This window comes from Sardina pilchardus, chromosome 13, assembly GCF_963854185.1.
Source record: "Sardina pilchardus chromosome 13, fSarPil1.1, whole genome shotgun sequence".
NCBI classification, from domain to species: domain Eukaryota; kingdom Metazoa; phylum Chordata; class Actinopteri; order Clupeiformes; family Clupeidae; genus Sardina; species Sardina pilchardus.
Window position 1 is genome coordinate 8,941,147 of NC_085006.1, and position 25,133 is coordinate 8,966,279.

Genomic DNA, 25,133 nt, shown 5'->3' on the forward strand with positions numbered 1-25,133 from the left:
GATGCAATGCATGTATGCATGATGCATATTGATTTTAATTAAATTAATCTGCATGCACTGTTTGCAATATCACGGGCTTTTGGTCAATGAAAAAATTGTGACTGTAGCTGTTGTCATTTTCACATGCCATTTTTACCCCTGGAGAAACCAACCAATTTCAAAACAAATGGTTCGAAGCAGGATATACCTGAACCGCGTTATCAGCATGCAATCACGACGGAGTCCATGTTAGACACATATTTTAGCATGCATCTTGTAGAAATGGAGACACACGGGCCATTCATTCATAAAGCTGTGACTCAAATACCATTCGGCCCTGCTCGGTGACGTAGGAGGGTTATGTCTGCTTGTTTACCTCTATCTTGGGTGGAGGTTCTCTTTTTTCCCATATTCTGACTACATCATTTCTATTCTGCAGCCAGAATTTGTGAAATGAAATGTTTATTTTTTATTAATAAATATTATTAATGTTATCTATTATATCCTTAGAATAAAGCATTTAGCTATCATTATGGTTCACCGTGTCTTGCTTGGACAAGATTCTTAGGTATGATAAACTCCCTGTAGTTTTTTGGCCAGAGAAATTAATCTTTTTAGGCCAATTCATCAGTATTCAGGTGATAGTAGGCTAGCTCATTTGTGCTGCTGTTGCAGTTGGCAAAATACCCATTTTCTTTGTACACGGACCTGAATTGAGAGTAGCCTAGATTGGAGTCTGATACCCTTGGGTGAATGCAGTTGGCGTAATACAAAACCTGTTTATCAAGCTGACCCTGATAAATGATGATGGATGATTTCTTGCCTGGGCTTGATGTTTGATAATGTTTAATTTAAGATAGATCATAGAGGTGATTTTAGACCTCAGACCTCCCATGCAGCAACTAGTTTCTCTCCTATTAGATTGTTGTACGTGTGTGTGTGTGTGTGTGTGTGTGTGTGTGTGTGTGTGTGTTTGTGTCGCTTCATGTCTATGAGCAAACCTGAACACAGCATGTGATGAGGTGTATTTATAAACATTGCATCTGTAGAGTGTTTATTTATAGGATTATTTCCACTGGAGAGGGAGATGATTGGCGCTTATAAAGGCTGACTGATGGCCACATACTTATACCAGGTGACTAAGAGGGCAAGACGACTTCTCAGTGCAGCTTACGGAATATGACATCTTTTTCTATTTCCATATAGATGAGCAAATATGTCAAATGTAGGCTACCACGTGTCCATTATCCAGAAGTGCTGATAGGTTAGGCATATTCTATGCTGTATCACTGGTTGGTTAATAGTCCTCTCCTGGTGAAAACAACACACTGACGCAGTCTGAAACAGTAGTGATTCATTCAGTCTGATAGCATGGCTTCGTTCTCCTCATAGAACGATGTCTGCTCATCTTTGGTCTGTGCCAAGTCCCTCTTGTTCCCATTTTAGCAGATGAGATGCAGGCCCCCACCCCAACCTCCCCAGCCTCCACTTCTCAACCCAGCTGGAAGGGGGTCATTCTTTTTTTTCTCCCCTCTTTTTCTTTTTGCTTGAACGTTGTACTGCACTGCTTTGCCTCGTCACGCTTGGCTAGGCAGGCCCGGGTAGAGATGGGATGGATATTGCCACTCTTGCATGCTCTGTGTGTGTGTGTGTGTGTGTGTGTGTGTGTGTGTGTGTGTGTGTGTGTGTGCGTGCCGGGGCTGTGCACCGAGAGTGTGCCGCAAGAACATCTCCTATTAACCTAGATTTAGCTGAAAAGCAGACCTCTATTCATAGATTTTTTGCACCGAGGCTCCTCTCGTCAAGCTTAACTCATGCTCCCATTATCTGCATACGGCCGCTCAGCTGTGTGGAAGGGCTTCTCTCCTCTACCTGTTACCATTCAGGTCGCGCTCCCATCGCTCCAGGGCTAAAGACCAATTTATCTCTTCGGTTTTGAAGTAATGCCCTTAGTGAGTCGGCATGCTCCTAACAGATGTAGTAGCCCGACAAAGATCTGTGTGAGCCGGAGAATATCTTGTTGCGTTGTGCGTGCCTGGGATGTCTCTCGTTGAGGGGATTGAAAATTAGGCCAATTTGGCCTAGAGATTCTGTCCACATATGCCCAATGATCTCCTTTTGTTTGTGCATGCCTGACTCCATTCACATGTTAAATGGAAGACACTGCAGTGGTCACACAACACACATTTGATAAACAATCTATTCACAAAGTTAATGTCTGTGCTTCGCTCATCCATATCCTTCTGAATTTGGTATTATAATATGTGCATAGAATATTTGAGTGGAAAGAATCAGTTGAGTGAGATTAATGAACCTGTGCCGCAATTGTTTTTTTTTAACCTCTTGGTTTCCTTCGATCATTGCAGAAGACTGACTGGGAAGTTGCCATCAAGAGCATTAACAAGAAGAATCTCAGCAAGTCTCAGATTCTGCTTGGCAAGGAGATAAAGATTTTGAAGGTAATGTATTTAAGGCTTTCTTAATGAACAGTTAATGCACTGTGTTATATTGTTAGCCTACATTTGTACCAAAAGGCCCATGACAATATGTGTGTGTGTTTTTTTTTCTCCAGGAGCTTCAGCATGAAAACATTGTTGCCCTTTATGATGTCCAGGTAAGGAGCCCTTTTTTCCTGAATTTTGAGCCTTGGTACTGTTTTACACTCATGGCATTGTAGCAAGACAGTGGCCAACATTTCATTGACTTTTAAAATTAGCACAGACTGAATGCCCGATTGTGACACACATTTGCACATTATGCAAAAACAGGATTGACAATGCACACTGACTTCACATCTATAGGATCTATAGAAGGCAGCCACACACGATGCCACATGACCCTGCCTATAGCATGGCCCCCTGTGTACAGATTGAGCCGTCTTCCACTATTAGCAGCACCTGTCTTCAGTTGGATAAGGGAAAGGTGGGTGGTTGTGGAGGGCGGGGGGGGTCGTCTGACACCCAACATGACTGGAGCAGCCGCCTTAAGGTGAGGCTGGAGGATGTTGCCTGTCTGCTTTTCAGAGCCAGGAATGCGACCTTGCTGATAGCGTTACTTATAGCCCCGGCTGACGTCTTTCCCTGTATTTCGCTCATACAGAGCGAGAGAGAGAGAGAGAGAGAGGGAGGGAGCTGCTTTTGAGTGGCCTGCCTCCATTCCTCTTCACTCTAACGCGTGGGTTTGATTGTCCTCAGTTACATTTAACCGCCCGCCCCCCCCCCCCTTGCCACCCTTTTTCTTCCTCCTTTTCTCTTTCCTTGAGTCCTTTCAGTCGCTTTGTGGGGGCTGAGGGAATGATGATGAAATATAAAAAAATAAAGGCATAAAGTAGGCCATGGGTCCAGCCTGCGTTTGAAAGGATGGCTCTGGAGTGGCCTGCGGTGCCCACACAGCTTGCTGTTTCCTGGCTTTACGTAAGCCTCCCACCACCACCACCACCACCACCACCACCACGGCCCAGCCCTGCACTGCTGCTCTGATGTGTTCCAGCCCCTCGCTCAGCTCAGGACCCAGGAGAGTCCGTCTACATTAGCATTTCCGTCAGGCGAACCCCACTGAGATTGATCATTTACTTTCTTTGCCTCCGTTTGGCTATTGAAAAAAAAAAAAAAAAAACTCATCAGAATAACGCTGCAAGAATGCCAAATCAGAATGCCAGCTGTAGCCTCCGATAGCACGACCCCTTAGGCAATTACCTCTGAGGGCTGAAGCCTGTGTTGAAGTGTGTGCTCACTGCTCTAATTAAAACGCAAGCCTGTCCCATGGACAAAAAGGTTTGTCTTTTGCTCTGAGCACCCCACCTCCACCACCACCAGCTGTATTGTTTGGCTTAGGGACAGCAGGCTTTAAATAATCTGCAGCTGAACTGAAGGTTTTGGGGAGGGGGGCTGGGTGTCTCCATTACTGCTGAAAGGCTGCACTTTTGGAGGGTTGTCCACTCTGATGCTCAGGCGCTGCACCTGGCCCACTTTGTTTGCCGGCCTCAGGCCGCCGGTGCAGTGTGTGTGTGTGTGTGTGGGCCGGTTAGAAATGGAGAAGTGGTCAGCTGGCTGGCAGTGGTGGTGGTGGTGGTGGTGGTGGTGGTTGTGTAGGCCCGAACACCATCTGGTCGATGCTGCTAAACATGCCGGGTCATGTAACTGTTTGCAGGCCCATCAATGCTTCAACTTGTTCAGCTCTCAGACTCAGAGTGGTGGAGGTGTTCTGTATCACAAATAGTGTTCGCCAATAACCCTTGCTGTAGCTTGGGGCTCATAAGCGGTTGTGAGTCACTGTCTGTAGCCAGAACTTTTGTGATCAACAGCACTCGTCTTGACAATGTTTGATCAGGGCTCGTGCCTTACTATTGTGTATATAGCTCATGGGTTAGTGCCTGGATGTGGTTCAGAATGGAATGAGCAGGAGCTATATAAGGAGGTAGTACGTGTCTTTAACCTCTACTCATCTCGCGTTTTTTAAGCCTCTCGTAAGTCGTAATTTCATCATGCTGGCCTTGTGTCATATTATTCTGACTGAACGACAGAATGATTGATTGTCTATACCTGTGCTGCGTGATATGGGGACAGCTACAATTCACGGTGCCCATTGAACCAGCCTAGAAGGCAAATGACGTCTTCTTGAATGGTGTCACACTGAGTTCATCCTGTGTGCTGGGGCGTTAATGAGCCAGGCTTTGACATCGTGGTTATCAGGCCGATGGCTGAGTTAAAGTGGCAGGGCATTAGACATCACGCCCTTCTCTTCCTCTCTCTTTCTCTTCCTCCTACTCCTCCTCTTGCGTCTCGCTCTTCATCTCCTCCTCCTCCTCCTCCTCCTCCTCATGGCCTGGCTTGGCACTCGGTATTTGCGGGAATGGCGAACGTGACCTTTCCTCATCGCCGCGCTGCCTGGAATGCCCGCTCGGAGCACTGCGGCTTATCGACGCCGCTCCCTGCCGAGCCCAATTAGGTCGCCGCGGCCCGTTTAGGGTTGACTGTCATTAGGGGACGTTCGGAGCGATCAAGCTTTTCTTTTTTCCTGTCGGCGTTCTTTGAACGTTGATGGTCGCCTCGTTAAAGGGAGTTGACTAGGGAAGGTTGGCCTTTCCCCGCCTCTGTAGCATGGAGAGGGAAATTTCCGCTCACACTGTGAGCCATCCAAATATAGGCTGCTGAGGGCTTAATGCAGAAACACATAGACATACTCACTTGCATGTTCTCTCATACACACACACACACACACACACACACACACACACACACACACACTTTTATTCAGTCCATCTCCCACTCACATCCTCATGCCATTATCAAAAAAGCAGGTCCCTGGCCAGCCTACCAGCTCCTGCATAGGATCAGAGGGATGGGTATAGAGGAAGTAGTGACTCAGAAAGCGTTGACGAGCACCTTCTGACAGGCCAGCCTCGCTCTGCTGTGGTGGGAGGCTGGGAGTGTTTTTTTTTTTTTGTGAACGGGACCTGCAGTAGGTAGCAGGAGCTGTCTCCTCGCCTGTGTTAATTATATCCCTGCAGTGAATGCAGTTTCTATTCAGCCCAGTAATCACAGGGTTTATGGAGTCTCTCTCCCTCTCTTTCTCTCTCTCTCTCTCTCTCTCCCTCTCTTTCTCTCTCTCTCCCTATCTTTCTTTCTTTCTTTCTTTCTTGCTCGCTCTCCAGGCTAACTGTCTCAACAGCTGTACAGTAATTTGAAGTAGCACTGCAGTTAAGACGTCATAAAGTGTGTGTTTTAATGGTGCCTTTTGTCTGTGACTGCGCTCAGTAGTCCTGCTCATACTGTACAGGCTGAAGTGTGGAGAGCAAGTCTGCATGGAGCTTGGAGATATGGCAGAAAAAAAAGAGCGAGATGTTATTGATATGAGCTGTTGGGTAACGTAGAGTCCAAGAAAACAACTGTGAGGGAAAAGGAGGGAAGGAGGGAGAGAGGGAGGGAGATTGGCAGCAGGAGGCGTGTTTGTTGATGAAGTTTGATAAGTCACATGTGCCCCAAGCAGTTAGTGGAAGCCTCCTCTGCTAACGCACTCAAAACTTGAACTTCCTGTTGTAGAACATGGTGTCCCTACCGAGAGAGGGCCGTGTTTGTTTTGTCCAGGATTTTCTTATCCTGAGGGGGAGGGGCTAGGGGGGTGAGATGGTGTGTGTGACTAAAATGAGGAGTGGGCTGCAGAAAGAAGTGGGGATTGGCTCGGCCCCCTCCAGGCCCGATTAGTGGAATGTTCTGGGCTACTTCTTTCCTAGAAAGTTGCAACCTGTTTTGTTCCTTAGTTCCTTGTATTGTTGTTGGTCGGTGTTGCTTCGGTTTAAAGATTTGTGATGTGAGCTCTTAGAGCACATTCCCTCCGCCCTCCCGTTCCAGCCCTTCCATGACACACTCTCCCTGTTTTATTGATGAATTCTTAGTAGTGGAGAGGACAGGGTCACTTGTTTATGCGTTCATGTTTACAGCAGCATGGACGTCCACAAAGTCACATAATCACTGTTTATTACCAATGTATTGACTTTTCTAAGTTCAATAAACTTTGTAGTCATTGAAGTCTTTATAGTGATGGTGGATGTAGCCTCATCATATTGATCTGGGTTGTTTACCTTATTTGATCTGGTTTTACGGCGTGCTCATCTCTGGGAGTTGGCAAACAACATTTAGTAGTGATCCCAGTGACTTACGAACGTACTTGATGGCATGTTTACAGCAGTGGGAGAGATCTTGTGAGTGAACTTAATCACAAGCTGGCTGGCCCGAGGGCTAATCACGTTCCTCTATTGCCGCCAGTACTCTTCCTCAAAGCTCTGTTGACGTCCCGTGCTGGCTGACTAAACTGTGTGCCAAAGCAACTCTGTTCTGCAAGTTTGAGGGTCTCTCTCTCTCTCGCTCTCTCTCTCGCTCTCTCTCTCTCTCGCTCTCTCTCGTTCTTGCTCGCTTGCTATCAGCTAAGGAGTTTGTTTACACAGACTTTCAGAACTGTACTGTCATCACCACAATCATCACTTGCTCCCACCTTTGTAAACAGACATGGGTCAGGCAATTGATGTGTGTGCATGTCTGTGTGCTTGTTTGTGGGATTGGGTGGGGTGAGAAGGGGGATATTTGGGCGCCGCTATGTTCAAAGAACCGCGGCCTGGCTTTGCGTTCGCTCCGAGCCCAGGGTGTACCGGCCGCACACATATGGAATGTTTTTTTCTCCCAGAGCCCTAGGCAGGACTCCTCATGCCAGATCTTTCCTGCTTTTATGTAACCGAGGACACCGTGTGGGGAGGGCTGACGCAAGAACTTGGCCCGGGCAAGAAGAAAATGCCCTGTTTTGATATTTACGCCTCACTGGTCTTTTAAATTCGTTTGCCACGCAGTCTTTGTTTGTTAGAGTTAGTCATGGTTTGCTTAAAGGAAAAAGCAAAAAAAAACACTGTTTACCGGTGCATGGTGATCCTTTGTTGACACAAGACAAGTGTAATTATGTTGCCAAACATTGTTACAGGAGAAGGAAAATCTCTCTTGGGATTAAACACAATGTTATTATTGGTACACAATCCATTATAATGTAGCATTTTACTGATTGGATTGCTACGATCTCATGGATGATATTCTAGTACGTCAGCAGAATGTTGTTTTGTTTTTTTCCTTATGGGTGGGAAATCTTTCTGGCTGTCGTCAGTGCAAATGTCCAAAGTCCAACAGTTTGGTAACAGACCTAGTTCTCTGCATTCAGAAAACACTCTGTGCCAGATTATGTTCTGTTTTTCTTTTTTTTTCTTTTTTTTTTTTTTTAAGAAACTGCATGTCAACAGGCCTAAAAAAAAGTGACTTCTTTGAATTCTCCTCACACATTAGCAGTTGCACAGGAAACCGAATGCAAGCAGTGATTTCACGCCAGACTGCTCGTGCCAAACACGGCTGAGAAATCAGGGCACTTCTTCCTCTGGCGGTCAGCGTGTGGTTCCGCCTCGGAGCTGCCTGGGCCTGGCCAGCCTGGCACCGCACATAGCTGCCGCTGGTGTCCGCCTGCTTGCGATGTGATGACTGACCCCCCCCCACACACACAAACACACACACACACACACACACACACACACATACACACACATCAGAAAAGCAGTAGCCAGTGCTTCAAGGCCATGCCCATGAAGAGGACCGTGGAATGGCCTGGCTGAAATGCAAGTAGCTGGTCAGGCCACAGTTAGCCGAGGGGGTGGGGGGGGCGGGGGGGGGCGTGGGGGTGAGAGAAAGGGGTGACCGGGTTCGCCTAATGTGGCCTGTGACACGTCAGCCACGGCAGCGGTCAGCCACCCCAACGGGCAGGCAGCCAGCACGCACGGCCTCAACCCTTTTCCCACTGCGTCCAGTCCATGGCTCGCTACCCCTCCCCCGCCTCTCTGCTCCGCTGGGATGAAGAGTGCTCGTTATGTAATCCTTGCCCTCTGGATCCCCCGTGCGGGGCTGGGGGCTGGGACTGGGGGCGTAAGGGGCTGTCCCACATGGAGCCCAGATCCCATTACCGCATCCCAGCTCCAGCTCACAGAGCAGCACTGTGGGGGCAGGAGTGGGGTTAAACCAGCTGCTGGATTGGATGCATAGTGAGAGTCAGATGGGAGGGGGGCAGAAGTGTGTGTGTGTGTGTGTGTGTGTGTGTGTGTGTGTGTGTGTGTGTGTATGTGTGTAGGGGGGTGGTCATGGCGAGCACTGATGAGGCTGCCTGGCCAGCTGACAGTAAGGAGATGGAGTGAGTGGCGTCGGTCAGAGCCCAGGCCTCGGCAGCATAATGGATCCTGTCTTGAAAGTCATTATGAGAGAGCGATGAAGGTTTCGCTCGTGAGCTGCTGAAATGAAGTACTATTTCCAAAGTCTGTAATAACCAACTGAGAGAAAGAAAAGAGATTAGGAAGAGAGAGGTGGCTCAAGATAAATGACAGTGTACTTTGTTGCTAGTGCACTTGAGTAAATTCATCTCGTCCCATGAGTGGGTGCACAGACCACAACCACAATATCATAATATCATGCGTCGTGTGAGTGCTCTGTGAGCAGCATGTGTGCACTGTTGATGCAGGAAGTCGAGCAGCCACAAGGCTCGTCAGTGCAAGACTAGTGCGACCAAAACAACCAACTACCAACCTTTTGTTATTATTGTCAGTATAGCGGAAGTGTTATGTTATATGAGTAGTTTATATACTGTAATTTCCCAACTATTAGCCGTGCACGGTATACATTGATTTTGCACAATTTCTTCAGCTATGAGGTTAATACACTGGGGCAGTTGATATGGTATTAATATGCTTTTATTTCTTTTAACTTGCATAAAAAAAACTGTCCTGCGGCTTATACGCAATACGGCTAATACACGAGACATTACTGTGTGTTATATATTATCCATGTCAAGCTCTGCGTAGTGGATCACCCTGTGGTTTGGTTGGTGTTCATTACTGAAAGTGGCTGGTGATGACGGGAGGGGCCACTATTGCTGTCCTGCTGCCCAGCAGGTGAACCTGCACCCCTCCAAAAGATTCACACCCCCACCTGACCTGAGCAGCCTCTGGTAATCTGATACCCCATCAGAACTCTACACACACCACAGCAAAGGTGTAACGGAGAATGACACTCTGAGAATGGGCCTGTGCGCATGGCCTGGGACCTCCCGAATTAAACATTTTGGCTATTTACATTTTATCATACTATCCTAGAGCTGTGTTTGGCTGAACTTGAATATTTATGAGACATAACATTCTGTTTTAAGCACCTGAAGCACTGTACCACTTAGAGTCCATTTGTTTGTCAAAATGTGTTGCCGCCCCCTCCCCCTCCCTCCCTCCTCCATTTGCAAAATATCTCAACCCTATTTCAACCCTGTCACCTCACAAGAGACTTCGGTCACCCTGGAGTTGAGTAGCTCAGTCGTGTGAGCCCTCTCGTGTTCGCGCTGCTTTTTCCAGGCCTGTGAGCGCCAGGGCTTTAGGTTTAGTGTGTCAGTGCGGCCTGACATATACGTACCTTGGCATGCGTTGAGAAGGAGTATCGTTGCTGTCATATCAACACGGGTGCCGGGCTGGCAATATGGAAATGGAAAATGTTGTAGTCGCGCATTGCCAGCTGCTCATAGGAATCATGAATCAAAATGTAGTTGCCACGTTTTCCTTTGAAACACTGACCTGGTGAAATATGAGTGAGCTAATTCTTGTTTTTCTGTGTCTTTATCTTCTAGGAAACGCCAAACTCGGTGTTCCTGGTGATGGAGGTAAGTTGGCTTTGTCAACATGCATATCCATATCAGAGGTCACATGCTGACCTGGGGTGTGTGTGTGTGAGAGAGTGTGAGAGAGTGTCTGTCTGTCTGTCTGTCTGTCTGTCTGTCTGTCTGTCACCCTCTCAAGCTCCCCCTATCCCCACTAGTGTTGTAAATGTCTATACAGGTCACATGCAGTGGTCAGTCAGGCAGCTTGCTGCTTGGCCCTGTCCACTCGTGTTGCCCAACACTGGAGTGCCTGAAGGAAAAACAAGTCTGGGTGACTCAAGTGGCCGCTATAAATACACACACACACAGAACGCTCTAGAGAAGAAAGAAAAACAACATTGCAAAAGCTTGTTTATTTGGCCCTATATTTAGTGTGTGCTGTTAGGACGGACATACGATCTGTCCGTACCTGCTGATAAGATATGAGTGGACGGAAACTTACGTTCACAAACAGGTCACAGGTGTAAGCTGCAGGGATATCTGATGTGGTGTTGACTACAGTGAGAGGATCACTTGAATTGAATTAGGGCAGATTGGATTTAGATTTGGAGTTCTTCGAGGAACTACAGATTCCACCTTTTGTTTTGCCAGAAAGCTGTGGTTGTGTTTTTTGTGTATGTTGTTTTAGGTTTTAGTAAATGTGCCTTGGCACTAATGCAGACAGGGGACTTCTTAAAGCTGCGCTGGATGACTTTTATCACTTTGCCACTTGCTTGTTGCGCTCGGGGGAGAGACTGGTCTCACAGAGAACAAACAGGCCTTTCTCCTGGCTGCTGCGCCAAGCTCGTTGTGACAGTAGTTATTGTTAGTGCTGGGAAAGATTAGAGCATGTTGTGGTGTGTGTGTGTCTGTGTGTGTGTGTGTGGGATGGGGAATGGAGAGGGACTTAGTGTGAGCCCTAGAGACGTTGTACACAAACATGCGTACTTGTGCTTTTCAGCTGACACTTTCCATGTTAGACTGCACAGATTAGTTCAGATTGCGAAATGAATTTGCCCAGTGACACAGATTGGTAATGTATGAAAAAAAAAAAGAACATCAGGAAAAAAACAACTGTGTCTGAAGAAAAACAGTCCTGATCATCAGTCCTTTGGGGCAGTTAGTGGTCAAGAGACACAGGCTTCATTGTGTGTGTGTGTGTGTGTGTGTGTGTGTGTGTGTGTGTGTGTGTGTGTGTGTGTGTGTGTGTGTGTGTGTGTGTGTGTGTGTGTGTGTGTGTGTGTGTGTGTGTGTGTGTGTGTGTGTGTGTGTGTGTGTGTGTGTGTGTGTGTGTGTGTGTGTGTGTGTGTGTGTGTGTGTGTGTGTGTGCGCGCGCGCGCATGTAGAGTGATGCGAGTGCTGGGAATGTAACAGGATGGCCACAGCACCATCCCCCACCCCTGATGAGCTCTGATGGTGCTGAGAACTCTCAGTGGCCATGATGCATTACCTCACCATATCAACACATGAGCACGCCATTATCTCGGCCTTATGTCATATGGTGTGAGGAGGAACCTGATATTTAACACACACACACACACACACACACACACACACACACACACACACACACACACACACACACACACACACACAAACAAAAACACTGAAAACACCTACACAAACAAAACATAAGCCATTATGCACACACTAGCACACCAAGGCACAGTCTGGTAATTATCGTTTTCCTGTTGTTTTTCTCTCCACAGTATTGCAATGGAGGTGATCTTGCTGACTACTTGCAAGGTAAGCATTTTCTTAAAGTGTTGTTCACAGCCTTTGCTGGTTGGCCAGTTTGCCATACTATGCACCCATACAGACTAGTATTTCGTGTGTGTGATGGGTCTGCTCGGTGTATGCTACTGGCCTCTAATTAGACTGATATAATGTAGATGTTCATTAGATTTGAATTGAGTCCTTGGCCTGGGCTGAGTGCCAGCGTACTGTAGTGCAGTGGCCTCGGTTTCCCAGACTCCCCAGTGGCCAGTCGAAGCTCACTTCCTCCGCTTAATGATCCCTGGGCCAGGGCTGCACGGCTTCCTAAAGCCTTGTGGGTAATAAGAGTTCTGCTCTCCTGGAGTGCAAAGAGCACACGATCAGTTCGCAAGTTTCCAAACGGGCCGTTGAGCAATGTCAATGGTCGACAGATTTGTGCCAATTTGTGGTCATGGTGACACAATTTAACAGGCGCTGTAAAGCTTGTTCCCTGTGCTGATATGCCTGAAGGAACTGGGATTGTGAAAAATTGGTTTGAACGAGGTGACCTCCTGAAGGCTGAGGCTGAATCAGGGGCAAGGTCACTCTGAGCTGATTATTCTCGTTTGACTATTGATAGCATATGGACTTGGAAGAGGCCACAGCAGGATGTGGACTCAAGAGTCACCTCCTAGTCTGTGTCCCAGTCTGCCAGAGCAGGATGTTCTCCGGACTGCACTGGACTCTTGGCCCTTTGTTTTTTCACTCTCTCTCTCCCTGATACACACACACACACACACACACACACACACACACATACACACGCACAAACACACTCTGACTGAAGCTGTTATCAGTGTAGTGACTGCGCAGGTGAACGCTCTCCCACGTCAGACATGGTACAGCTTGTCTCTGGGCACCCCTGAGCAACATTTCACAACAGGGCCATCGTTATACAACTCTGCAGCCATTAGGCTGTGTGTGTGTGTGTGTGTGTCTGTAAAGATAGATGCATGTGAAGGAAGCCTATTATGATCCCAATGAGATCCATTGTGATCCAGATGAGATCTGTTGTGATTGTAATTGCTCTGTTTGCCACGGGAGCCTTTGAGGCAGCTGTGGGAATCCTCTTAACAGCTCAGCAGCTTAGGGGAGTTCTGTAGTAAATGGAGGGGGTAACCAGGTACGGCACCTCTCAGCAAGGAGGGCCCTCTTGATTTTGAAATTCCCTTGTAAGCCATTTCCCAGGTCTTTTTGGAAACAATTAGTTTGACTGCAGTAACGCTGCCCAGTTACATAACAACATAACGTGTGTGTGTGTGTGTGTTTTGGGCTTTGGAATTTGGTCTGGCCTGGCCTGTTGTGGAGTATGTTCTGTCACACGGACAGCTGTGGGGAACCGCAGCACCAGCTGCCCTCAGATGCCTTCGACGGGGCTCTGCGCGCGCTGGAGGGTTGCATCAGCGGAAATGCTAGACTGGTCACTGAAGCCCTGCCGCAGTCGGCAAGGGGACGTTCTTGTGTGTGTGTGTGTGTGTGTGACCAGAGGCACAGCGTTGCTGCAGTAATGGTGTCTTGGTGTAATGTGGCCTGTCCATATTAATGGCAGCCAAAGCTGCTGAAGGGGGAGGAACAGCCGGTTCTGTCTCTGGTCATCAGCACTTTTTAGTTCCTGATGGAGAGCCGCAAATTTCCTGTTCCAACTATGCGCTGAATTAAAAGCGCTTGCCTGGAATACGGCCTAATTCCTGAAAAACATATCCCACTCCTCATCACAAGAGTGAAATGTAGGAAAGTGTGTTCAGATAAAATCAACAATATATGGAGAAAAAAATAAAAATAAGTGAGTGAACAAAAACTGTTTTGAATGAGTTAGGAATGTGTGAGCCAATGATCTAGTCCAAAAAAAACCACATCCCAATTGATCCCTGGTCTTCCTCTTCTGTGCCCCTGCTCTACAGCCAAGGGGACCCTGCGCGAGGACACCATGCGCATCTTCCTGCAGCAGATCGCCGCCGCCATGCGCATCCTGAACAGCAAGGGCATCATCCACCGCGACCTCAAGCCGCAGAACATTCTGCTGTCTTACTTGGGCCGCAAGAAGTCTGGCATCAGCGGCGTCCGGATCAAGATCGGTAATTCTCCAGCCAAATCCACACGGCACTGATTGGCACCGTCTAGACCGATGTCCTATGCGATCTCCAGATATCCCAGCGATGATCTTAATAAGGGCTGTGTTGTTTTTGCACTCTGGCTGGTGACCTCTTACGTAGCCGTCGCATAGTTTCCATACACTCCCTGGTGTCAAAACTGGGGCACTCAGTCTCAGACAATAGCCATGTTGCTAATAATAACAGACATGCTTTGACTCTCTCAACAGCTGACTTTGGCTTTGCACGCTACCTCCAGAGTAACATGATGGCAGCCACCCTGTGTGGATCCCCTATGTACATGGTGAGTCTGTGTGTGTGTGTGTGTGTGTGTGTGTGTGATATGTAATCGGAGAGAGAGCACCTGGCAACTGGCGGCCATTTTGTTTCCAACATGAACTTACATTTGTCTTCTTTTCTGCCAGGCCCCGGAAGTGATTATGTCCCAGAACTACGATGCCAAAGCAGACCTGTGGAGCATCGGGACGGTCATTTACCAGTGCCTGGTTGGAAAGCCACCCTTCCAGGTAAGGCACAGTGGATAGGCATGTAGCTGTCCAGAGGGCAGTCTATAATCTACACTCTTTTCTTGAAGAATGACTGAGATTGACTTTACTGCAAGTCACCTTAAGCAGAGCTCATTAGATGTGAAAGGCCTGTCTGTAATGTATTCAGAATGCTGCTTTCATAACCCGGACTGTGTTCCTCACCAGGCAAACAGCCCACAGGATCTGAGGATGTTCTATGAGAAGAACAAGAACCTGGTGCCAAAGTAGGTTCTTTTCTTCTCACTTCCCCTCACGACCCACTTTTTCCTCATTTCTTTTGTCCCCCGGCCCCGTCTCTTAATATCACGGCAGACACTAATGGCAATCCACTCTGTGGAACTCATATTCATCTTCCCACGCAACCCCCCCCCCCCCCCCCCCAAAAAAAAAAAACCCGCTGGATGATAATGACTGCATTTGTCAGTGCCATCACAGAAAGAGAACTGATTCCCGACGCCCGGTGCATATTGGCGTATTGTTATATGACCGCTCTCTCTCCCCTGCTCTAACGGTCTGATTGTTTCCGCTCCTTGGCAGTGTCCCGCGGGAGACGTCGCCTCCGCTGGCAGACCTGCTGCTGGGGCTGCTGCAGAGGAACCAGAAGGACCGCATGGACTTTGGTCAGTACCTCCACTCCGCTGCTCCCGCCGCCTGTGTGTGTTCTCTGGCGCTTTCTGTTTTCTTTTTTTTTTTTAGAGAAGTGAGACTTTATGGGAGACATCCTCTTCTAACGTCTGGGCTGTTCTGTTCTGTGTTTTTTTTTTTTTGCTTGTTTACAGATGCGTTTTTCAGCCACCCTTTCCTGGAGCCGACGTCAGCCATCAAGAAATGTAAGCTGGACCAGGCAATATATTTTGAGCTATTATGTGCAGAGTCGTGGCAATGGATTTTATGAATAAATGATGGGAGTGTTGTTCTGTGTTGCATGGAAATAATTACACCCAGGATCTTAAATGCATAAGAGCAGCAACTGTGACTCTTACTTAAAAAGCATCGCTGCGTTGTGTTTCATTAATCATTCATGTCTGTTTAAATGAACCATTAGCTCATAGCTCTTTTGTTTGTGTGTGTTGGTAACAGCCTGCCCGGTCCCCGTGCCCAACATCCCTGGCTCCGTAACGGACAGCACCTGTGGCAGCTCTCCCTGTCGCTACGTCTCACCTCCTGTAAGTGCACGGGCTCCCTGCGGCTCCTGCGATCACGGTCCATGCACTACTCTCTCCACGCTGTCACTGTGTTGATGCAGACCTCAGAGGGGACACTGTGTCGTCCCTATAGCTATAGCAATACCATCACAGTTTGCATGACAGTCTAACAGTAACGTAATTTCCCTACTATTAGCCGCGGCTTATACATTGATTTTGCTAAATTTCTTCAGCTATGGGGTTAGTACACGGGGGGGGGGGGGGGGGGGGGGGGGGGCAGTTGATATGATTTTGTTTCTTTTAACTTGCATAAAACACTGTCCTGCGGCTTATACACAATACGACTAATACACAGGAAATGACTGTAGTTGTTTTCCATTTCAGTATGTTCGTTAGTATGCACTGTGCCAAACAGAACAGTGGTCATGGTGATTGTGCCTTTTCAGCTCTTTCCTTCGTCATGGCGCAGCAATGTGCTTGCCTTATCTTGAGACGTTACGAGGTTTGTCTCGGCTGTCCTGTTGACCGCTGTCCTGTCTCTGTAGTCACTGCCGGACATGCAGACCGTCCCGGAGGATGTGCTGTCCTCCCCGCCCCTGGGTCCGCCCAACTACCTGCAGCTGTCCAAAGAGTCCGGCGGCAGCACCAGCAGCAAGAACTCCTCCTGCGACACGGACGACTTCGTGCTGGTGCCCCACCTCACCGGAGAGCAGTCCTGTGAGTTCCCCATAACAACATGTAGGAGCCATACGTACATGTACACACACACACACACACACACACACACACACACACACACACACACACACACACACACACACACACACACGTGTACACCCATACATACATACATGTACACATACACACATACAAACACACATGTGTACACCCATACCTACATACATGAACACATACACACACAAACACACGTGTGTGTACACCCCATACATACATGCGCTAACACATAGACACACAAACACACGTGTACACCCATACATACATGCATGAGCACATAGACAGACAGACACACACACACACGTGCATACACGTATACACATGCACATGCCACACTACTCTGATGGTACTGTAAGATCTTTCAGTTACACAGCAGGTGTAGACTTGATCAGCAGACATGGGAATAGACATGAGAGATATGGTCTAAGTCTAGGTGCATTACCAAATGAACACTCAGGGTGAGATGTTGGGACTGGAGAATCCACTCATGTGCAGTAAACAGCTCTCCCCCGTCTAGCTACGGGCTCAAGCTTGCACAACACACCATGACTGATTGACTTGCCTCTCCCTTACACACGTGCCATGGTATATATATCACATACCGTAGTTTGTGTGGTGTGTGTGTGTGTGTGTGGTGCGTGCGTGTGTGTGTGTGTGTGTGTGTGTGTTTGTGTCTTTGTGTGGTGTACATCAATCACTTTCTAGAGTGTGTGTGTATGTACGCCTCTACGCCTGTGTATACATAGCATCTCTGGTTACACGACGTTGCACTGGCTTACCTCCCCTCTCTCCTCCCTGTTCTCTCTCTCTCTCTCTCTCTCTCTCTCTCTCTCTCTCTCTCTCTCTCTCTTCGACAGACGACGTGCCCATGGGAACAGCCGGCCGCCGGCCGTCCAGCGAGTTCCTCCTCTGTGGCGGGTGAGTGCTAGCTTTCGCCGCCGCCGCCTCCGTCATCGCCGCTTTCCGCACCGACACGCTAACTGCCCACAGCCACTCCTCTCGAACCGTGTTTGAACACAGCTCCCGCTTATGTTGTTAACACGAAGGTATTTACTGTCTCACAGTTAGCCACTGTTTGCACAGGTCAGACTGCACAAATATTGTGAAGAGATTTCGCACGGGCAATTAGCCTGCTGTCTGCGCTGTGCCTCTGCATTGTACAGTCTCGCCCTCACCTGAGCGGACCTAGCAACAGTATAAACACAAACAAAATAAATCCGATCGGCCATTAAGTCCTGTGACAGCAGCGGCCGCCTTTGTTTGTTTTGACTCCAGCGGCGCATTACGGGTGGTTGCGCAAAAGAGATTTTCATTTGCTGCGTAACAATACGCGGACGAGAGCCTGGTACGGATTATCTCCCTCATCTATTAGATCTGAGAACGCTAGCGGTACCGATCACTTCCACTCCCCTCCACCCCCCTCCCTTGAGCGATTAATCACCCAGGTCTGGTTAAGTACACGCTCACAAGCGTGAGTATGACCTGGGGGAGTAGATGAGTGAGTGGGTTGTTTTGTACGTGTAAATCGGGGCCCAGGTTGTGAATGAGACCTCTGGTCGAGTAAAGCACAAGCTCCCCCATCACCTCAACCCTCGTTCGCCCAAACGGCAAGAGGGTCTATATTTAGCCCCTGGGGCGGGGTCCTCTCCCTGCAAATACCACATCAGCTGCGACTGGGGGCTGTCAAATATGCACTTGTGTGTGAGATCATTTTCACACTGTTTACTCATAAACGCGTGCACGCCATTTGGTGGTGGTGGTGGTTCATTTGCCTTTTCGAAATTCCACAGGCCATGGTATCAGTTTGTTGCTAAATACACTATTATGCTGAATGAGGCATGACCGAAGAAGCCAGCATTGTTGATGTGGTTACTTTTCTAGAGTTTTTATTGAAAGGTCCTCTAGTTTATAAATGTCATAAATCATTTTCCAAATTTTCGTCTGAGGTGTAAACTTCAAATGACCTTCCCGTGTTCAGTGCCTGTGGGAGACATTCCTGCAAGCTGTTGACTTACAGTTGAATGTTTTTCTTTCTGCTTTTGTGTCTCTCACACACTCTCACGCACCCCCCACCCCACACACACACACACCACACACCTCTCCTCTCCTCAAAACCACTTCCTTCTCTCCCCTCCTTTTGTTTTTGTCTCTAAATACCCGACGGCGAGACGCTGTTCACTGCGTCTCGTGCCAAACATATCTCCCCTTCATCACGCTGTTTTCCATATCTCTCTCGAGGTCACTCGTGTGCCTCTCGAGTCTTTGCTAGCCGCTTTAGTTTGGCATCTACAGAGCCTCCATCTTTTGTTTGGTTAGTGCCTCCACGGATCCACCATCATTTGTGTCCATTTCGTACTGTTTTTTTCTCGCTTTTTCTCTCCTTCATTCTTTCTACTTCCTTCATTTCTCTCTCTCTTTGTCTGGAGCTCCTGTTTGTTTTTCTGTTTGTGACACGGCGAGCGCAGTTTTCATATCCAGTGTGCTGGCTGCGCTGCGTTTTTGTGAGGCTGTTTTGGATGGTGCGGTTGAACTTTGGCGCAACCCTTTCCCAGCCTCTCGCTTGAGCCGGAGTCTACATCTGCCTGGTCTCGGGGCTTGGTCCAGCTCATCTGTTACCAGAGCAGCCCCCTGTTCACCCCTGGAGGACTTTTCCTGCCCTGACTGACAGACTTCTTACTCTGTTTTATTCCTGCACAGTCTTATGCACACCATTTTTGGCTCTGCCCTGCTTTAATCAGTACTGCTTCAGTGGTCTGTCCTCTTCCACCCTATACACCCCCAATCCACACACACACAGACACACACACAGACCGTCTGCGGGGCAAACAAAAGCGGGTCACCAGTAATGCACACTCGGCTTTAAATTAAGCCCTTCCTCAGCAAAAAAAGACACACTGCCTGCGTTTTGACCTACAAACTGTGCCTTTGTGAAGGACCATCCCATTGTTCCGTACATTGAAGAAGTGTGTTCACAGATGAGTTTTCTGATCGAAGGGAATGACATTTGTGGGAAGAAAAAGCCACGCTCCACAGTGTTTTTTGTTTTGCTCTGTTTTGTCCGTGAGCCTGGGTGTCTGCAAATGGATTTTTTTCCCCCTGTGGATGTTCCACATTTCTCTTGTTCTGTGAGGGTTTTCTGCGTGCTAGGGTGAACAAAGAGAAGCCCTCCTTTGTGCCGTGCCTGCCCATGTAGTGTAGTGTAGTGTAGTGTGTAGTGTAGTGTGTAGTGTAGTGTAGTGTAGTGTTGTGTAGTGTTCTCAGTTGCTGGCGTCCTCGCGTGGCTCACGTGTACTCCTCGCTTTCTCCCCTCTGCTCAGGTCCCTCCCGCTCATTACATAATCCTCTCGCAGCCCTCTGCCTGAACGGCGCGCCTGCTTCAGGTTTTTCCCCCCATTTCTGTCGCCCCCCTCATTACCCCCCCCCCTCCTCCTCCTCCTTAACTGCCTTTCAAAAGGAGAGTTGGAGGCCCACACGCATGACCCACACATGACTCGGGTCTCCAAGACATTCTGTTCCCGGCGTGGAAACAAAGGAATGCAAATGAGCTGACTTCTCTCCCCTCTGCCTGTGTCCACAGAACAGAGGGCGGGCCCCAAGCACGTGCCGTCGGCCATTGGTTAAATAGAGTTCAGTGCTCCCGAGGCCGAGCCCCTTCCTCCGCCCCCCAACGGGGTCAAGTCTGCCCTGATTGGCTGGTGCCGTCTGTGTTTACACAGAGGTCCCTCCCAGTGGAGGCGGGACTGGTTTTGCTGAGCAGCAACAGAGGCATGCCTGAGCCAGTTCTGCTTTACAGTCCCAACAAAGAACTTTTCTAGCAGCACAACAAAGTCTACTGTACTTGATTAGACTTGACAGAAATAGGCTAATCTGGACAGTTTAAACAAAATCTGGACCCCACACTTCAAAAGAAGTGCCTTACGATAACAGCTGCTACATGACAAAGAGCAGAGGCTTGAGCCCAAAAAGTCTTAGACGGCAGGCGGTGTGCAAGACGGAGACGGGCGCCGTGGTGCAGTCGAGGAAATGGTGCTTGAGCTGCTGGACAAGCGTGGCGACTGGATCTCAGCTCTCCTCTCTGGCCTTTCCAGGCAGCCGCAGGCCGCGTCTGGACAGCCCCCGCTGGTGTCGCCCCGGGCAGAGACCACCCCCATCCCGGTGCCCACGCAGGTGCGCAACTACCAGCGGATCAAGCAGAACCTCTCCAGCAGTCCCACCAACACCTTGTATGGCTCACCCAGGTAAGGGCTGCAGCGTGTGTACTGTTTTGTAACGGTGTTCATGTAGCTCATCTTGTAGAAAAGTGCTGACAGTGGTCTTGGTCTTGTGAGTGTTGTTGCATGCAAAGTTGTCTGTCTGTGTTTTTATTTTTTTGTTTTTATGTACGAGTGTATTGCATGGTGAATGCTTGTTGAGGGACAACACACTGTAGGCTGCTGGACACCTCAATTTCCCCTGTGGGGATGAATAAAAGTACCTATCTATCTATCGATCATCAAAAGCAAATTAATTCTGTTGATATACAAACCCCCTTACTGAATGGAGCCCAACATTTCAGCTCCAGTTGTTAAATTATCTATGATGATTGTACACCCCTTGAGCAGCCCTTTCACTAGCAAGAGATCAGGAAGTCTGCCTATGACTAAGTCTCATGTGTTCCCTCTGCACAGATTTGAGAAAGTTATACTGTTGCATTGTACCAGCCAACTTGTGAAGCGCTGTGCCCCTTGTGGTTAGCTGTTTTTGAGAGAGTGCTCGTCATAAGTAGGCCTTGCTCAACTGCAGATATCCGTTCCTTTCAAGTGGGCTGCAATCTCACATGAGCGTTTGAGGGCAGGACAGGTATTGAACAGCTCTTGCATCAGTCTCCTCCTGAAGCTTCTGACAGTGTCTCGTTTCCTCTCCCAGCAGCCGTGTAATTCTGTTAATGTGCCGGCCGGCCGGGAGAGTGTGTGTGTGTGTGTGTGTGTGTGTGTGTGTGTGTGTGTGTGTGTGTGTGTGTGTGTGTGTGTGTGTGTGTGTGTGTGTGTGTGTGTGTGTGTGTGTGTGTGTGTGTGTGTGTGTGTGTGTGTGTGTGTGTGTGTGTGTGTGTTGCCAGTGGGAGGTCATGCCAAGACAAAAGGATTGGGCCTTGAGATGGAGATGATGATGATGGGGTGGGGGTGGGGGTGGTAGTGAATGGAGGGTGGATAAAGAGCTTGTGAGGCCAAGACAGTTTTATTGCACCTCCTTGGACAGCAGACAGAGAGGAGGTCAGCGGGGGGCACTGGCCCACTGGCCGGAAGAGACCTTTAAGAGATTAACGTTGCGAGTTGAGCTGAGCACCTCCACCCGCCGCCGCTCGGTGCCAGCTGGTTTCAGCTCCGACGAGAGCTCCATAGCGTTCCCCACAAACTGCCATCCCACTTTACTTGGCTGACCTGAGTGTGTGTGTTTGGGTGTTTCTGGGTGTGTGGCTCCGAGAGAGTCTGCTTACAGACTTCCTCAGTGTCCTCCTGAGCTAGCCTGGGCAGGCTAGCGCTCCCTCCTATTTCGGGCTTCTTAAAACGCCCTGGCGAGAGAGGAGAGTTGGCGCCACATAGGGGAAACAGAAGGGCAGACACACACACACACACACACACACACACACGCGCGCACACACATTGCCCTTCCTCCTGACTCAAGCTTGTTTACAGTCTCTGGGGGTTTGAGGTGGCGGTGGTGTTTGTGTGTGGTGGTCGGGTGGAACGGCTCTCAGATGATCTTTCACGAGGTGGGGTGGCGTCACATCTTTTTAATTTTAGGACTCTGCGTACGTCACGCAGCCGGCTGTGCTTGTGTTGGCAGAGCTGATGGGAGAGCTCAGCTGTTGAGGAAAAGCACTGGGAAGAGGCGTGAATGGGACACTCTTCCCTCTCCTTCCTCCCTTAACTGCCGCTCGTCATTTTAGCTTTTGTGCCGGTGATTTTCATAACGGTTTCTCGCCTCAAGGGTGTGACGAGCCGTTAAAGCAGGAACGTGACCAGACAGGTGACATTTTTGCGTCTGGGTTTTGGTTGGCAAGGTGACGCGAGACGTCTGCGTTCTGCTTGCAGGTCGGGCACCGTGCGGCGCTCCAACACCAGCCCCATGGGGTTCCCCAAAGTGGGCTCCGGCTCGCCTAGTTCTGCCGAGGTGACCCAGACCCTCGGCCGACGCCTTTCCACCGGGAGCTCGCGCCCCTACTCGCCTTCCCCTCTCGGTAAGAACACCTCCGCTTACCTACACTACACTATAGTATAGTATAGTAATGTGCAAAAAAGTGTCAGCCATATTCACTGAAAACAGTGTTTTTAGGTATTTTAACTTGACTTTACTTTGTTATGTTAACTACATTGTTTTAAACTTTCAACTTGTTAACAAACGATTTTGCATTGTATGTTGGGTTGTTCTTGTGTGAAGAGCACACATTTGGCAGGCAGCAAATTCACAGAAACAAGTGTTGCTCTCAACAATGGCGCTGTGCCAGTAAACTGTTGATGGCTCATAACAAGCTGTTAACACATATATGGATGGGCTTGCTCCGTCTCCCTGTCTTAAAGCCATGATTGTGACATGCCCACCTTATGTCTCTTTGTGTGTGTGTGTGTGTGTGTGTGTCGTTTCTCCAGTGGGCACTATCCCAGAGCAGCTGGGCCACTGTTGCTGTGGACACCCCCAGGGCCATGAGGCACGCAGCCGCAGTTCCTCAGGAGGTCAGTTCTGCTTATAGAGTGTCTGTGTGTGTGTCTGTGTGTGTGTGTCTGTGTGTGTGTGTGTGTGTGTGTTTGTGAGTGGGTATGAGTGTGGGAGTGAGTATAAGGTGTTTGTTGGCGTGTGATGTACATGTTTGTGTGTGTGTGTGTGTGCGCGAGACAGTGTGTGCGTTATAGATTTGCATGTCTGTTGTGAGTTGTGCGTTGATGCGTGAGAGACACACATCCCCAAGCTGTGATGGCTCGTCTCCAGCCCTGCAGCAGGTGTTTTTATGCCCCCCCCCCCCCCCCCCCCCACACACACACACACCTCCCCTGTGGTCCCATTAAAGAAAGCACACCAGCCCTTCCTTTGTGCCGCCTCCAACTTGCACTCCCCCCCCCCCCAGCTACAGTCCTCTCCGAGTGTTAGTCAATCCACCCAGGGACCCGGAGTGGTCGCTATGGCAACCGGTCTTTCACTAAAAGGCGCCCTGCCTTTCTGGCGGTTCTGAGCCGATTGATCTCTAGATACAGAGCACAGGAGCGGCGTAGTGACGTGCGGAGAACAAAAGCCATTACGTAACTTCACAGGCTCCTCTTCCGTGCCCCACAAATGGATCTTGGGGTGGCTTATCAAATACTCAAGTCACACAGCACACACACTGGAGATGGGGAAAAGAGCCTGGTGTTTGTCCTCAGCCGATATGTAAACGAGCGAGACATTTAGGACGGCAGGACTTGGCCTTTTCTTTTTAGCCAGTTCCCATCTTGGCATCCGTGCCAAGTCTCGAAAACCTCCAGCGGATTTTATTACCACAAGAGCTTGAGTGGCACCTTAACCGTGTTCACTGACAATATCGCCACCTAGGGGCTCAGAGGAGAAGCTCGCTTTGTCAATAGCCTATGGCTGTGTTAAAGTTGTGGAAAATGATCCGCTGTCACTCTCTGAATAGCTGCCGTGTCTCCTCCAGGCTCGCCGTCCTCTCAGCTGCTGGGGACTCGTCTCCAGAGCGCGCCCATGCTCACCGACTTCTACCAGAACAAGCAGAAGCTCCACAAGCAGCTGTCGGACCCTGTGCACCCCACCACGGCCGCCTACCCCACCAGCCACTCCCCGCAGCTGGGTCGCCCCAGCAACCTCGGGACCTCCCCCACCAAACACCTGGGCTCATCTCCGCGCACCTCTGATTGGTTCATGAAGTCTCCTCTGCCCACCATCATTGGCTCTCCCACCAAGGTGAGTGATTGGAGCGTTCAGATTGATTGATTGATAGACTTGATTGTGAAAGTAGTTGTAGTTGTATTTGATGTGAAGCTAGTCATATATCATATGCAACTAGCATGAAAAAGGTTGTATATGATTCTCATGCAACATGCACTATGTTTACCCTTCTTACAGACAACGGCCCCCTTTAAAATCCCCAAGACCCAAGCCTCCTGTAACCTCATGGCGTTGGCCGACAGCCCCACCCCTCCCAAATCCCTGATGGACGTCCATCACTGCTCCCCCAGCACTGGGGGGCGCCAGTCCGCACCAGAGGCCAGTAGGACCACCTTTGGCAGGTGAGCATCTGGCCGACAGTCTTGGAAATGTGCGACTGGAGGCTATAATTTGCTGGACTCTCTTCCAGACTCCCTTAGTTCGGCATGTTACAGTTGAATGGTTTTGGCAGACTATGGCTCACACTTCTTCTCAAATGAACCCCCTCCCCCCCATTCTACGAAAGATAGTTAACTGTATTCCATGTATTGAAAATGTGTGTGTGTGTGTGTGTTGCAGGTCTGTGAGTACGGGGCGGCTGTCGGAGCAGCCCATTCGCATCACCCTGGGGGGTCAGCAGTATCAGGGCAGTACAGATAGCCTGAACGCCGAGCGGCCCATGGACACAGGTAAGAGCCCACTCCTCCACCTCTGCCTCCCCCAGCGCTGGGGCTACCGTCTCACTAACATTGCACAGTTTACCTGAGTGTCTCCGGCTCGGAAATGTCCTCTTTAGT

The 25,133-nt window shown here is 49.2% G+C and overlaps 1 protein-coding gene across 2 annotated transcripts in view; it reads left to right on the forward strand.

The window, feature by feature from the left end:
• Nucleotides 1-25,133, forward strand: part of ulk2 (unc-51 like autophagy activating kinase 2) — a 32,662-nt gene that overhangs the window by 1,347 nt on the left and 6,182 nt on the right. For both annotated transcript variants that reach the window (XM_062552397.1, XM_062552398.1), the window contains exons 2-20: nt 2,346-2,438; nt 2,552-2,593; nt 10,162-10,194; nt 11,880-11,916; nt 13,827-14,000; nt 14,246-14,319; nt 14,441-14,542; nt 14,729-14,787; nt 15,101-15,183; nt 15,343-15,393; nt 15,644-15,729; nt 16,254-16,425; nt 17,301-17,361; nt 20,532-20,681; nt 22,515-22,660; nt 23,070-23,153; nt 24,107-24,372; nt 24,535-24,698; nt 24,916-25,025. In XM_062552397.1, the coding sequence (XP_062408381.1) occupies nt 2,346-2,438; nt 2,552-2,593; nt 10,162-10,194; nt 11,880-11,916; nt 13,827-14,000; nt 14,246-14,319; nt 14,441-14,542; nt 14,729-14,787; nt 15,101-15,183; nt 15,343-15,393; nt 15,644-15,729; nt 16,254-16,425; nt 17,301-17,361; nt 20,532-20,681; nt 22,515-22,660; nt 23,070-23,153; nt 24,107-24,372; nt 24,535-24,698; nt 24,916-25,025 (1,987 nt within the window). The remainder of the gene's footprint in view (nt 1-2,345; nt 2,439-2,551; nt 2,594-10,161; nt 10,195-11,879; nt 11,917-13,826; nt 14,001-14,245; nt 14,320-14,440; nt 14,543-14,728; nt 14,788-15,100; nt 15,184-15,342; nt 15,394-15,643; nt 15,730-16,253; nt 16,426-17,300; nt 17,362-20,531; nt 20,682-22,514; nt 22,661-23,069; nt 23,154-24,106; nt 24,373-24,534; nt 24,699-24,915; nt 25,026-25,133) is intronic.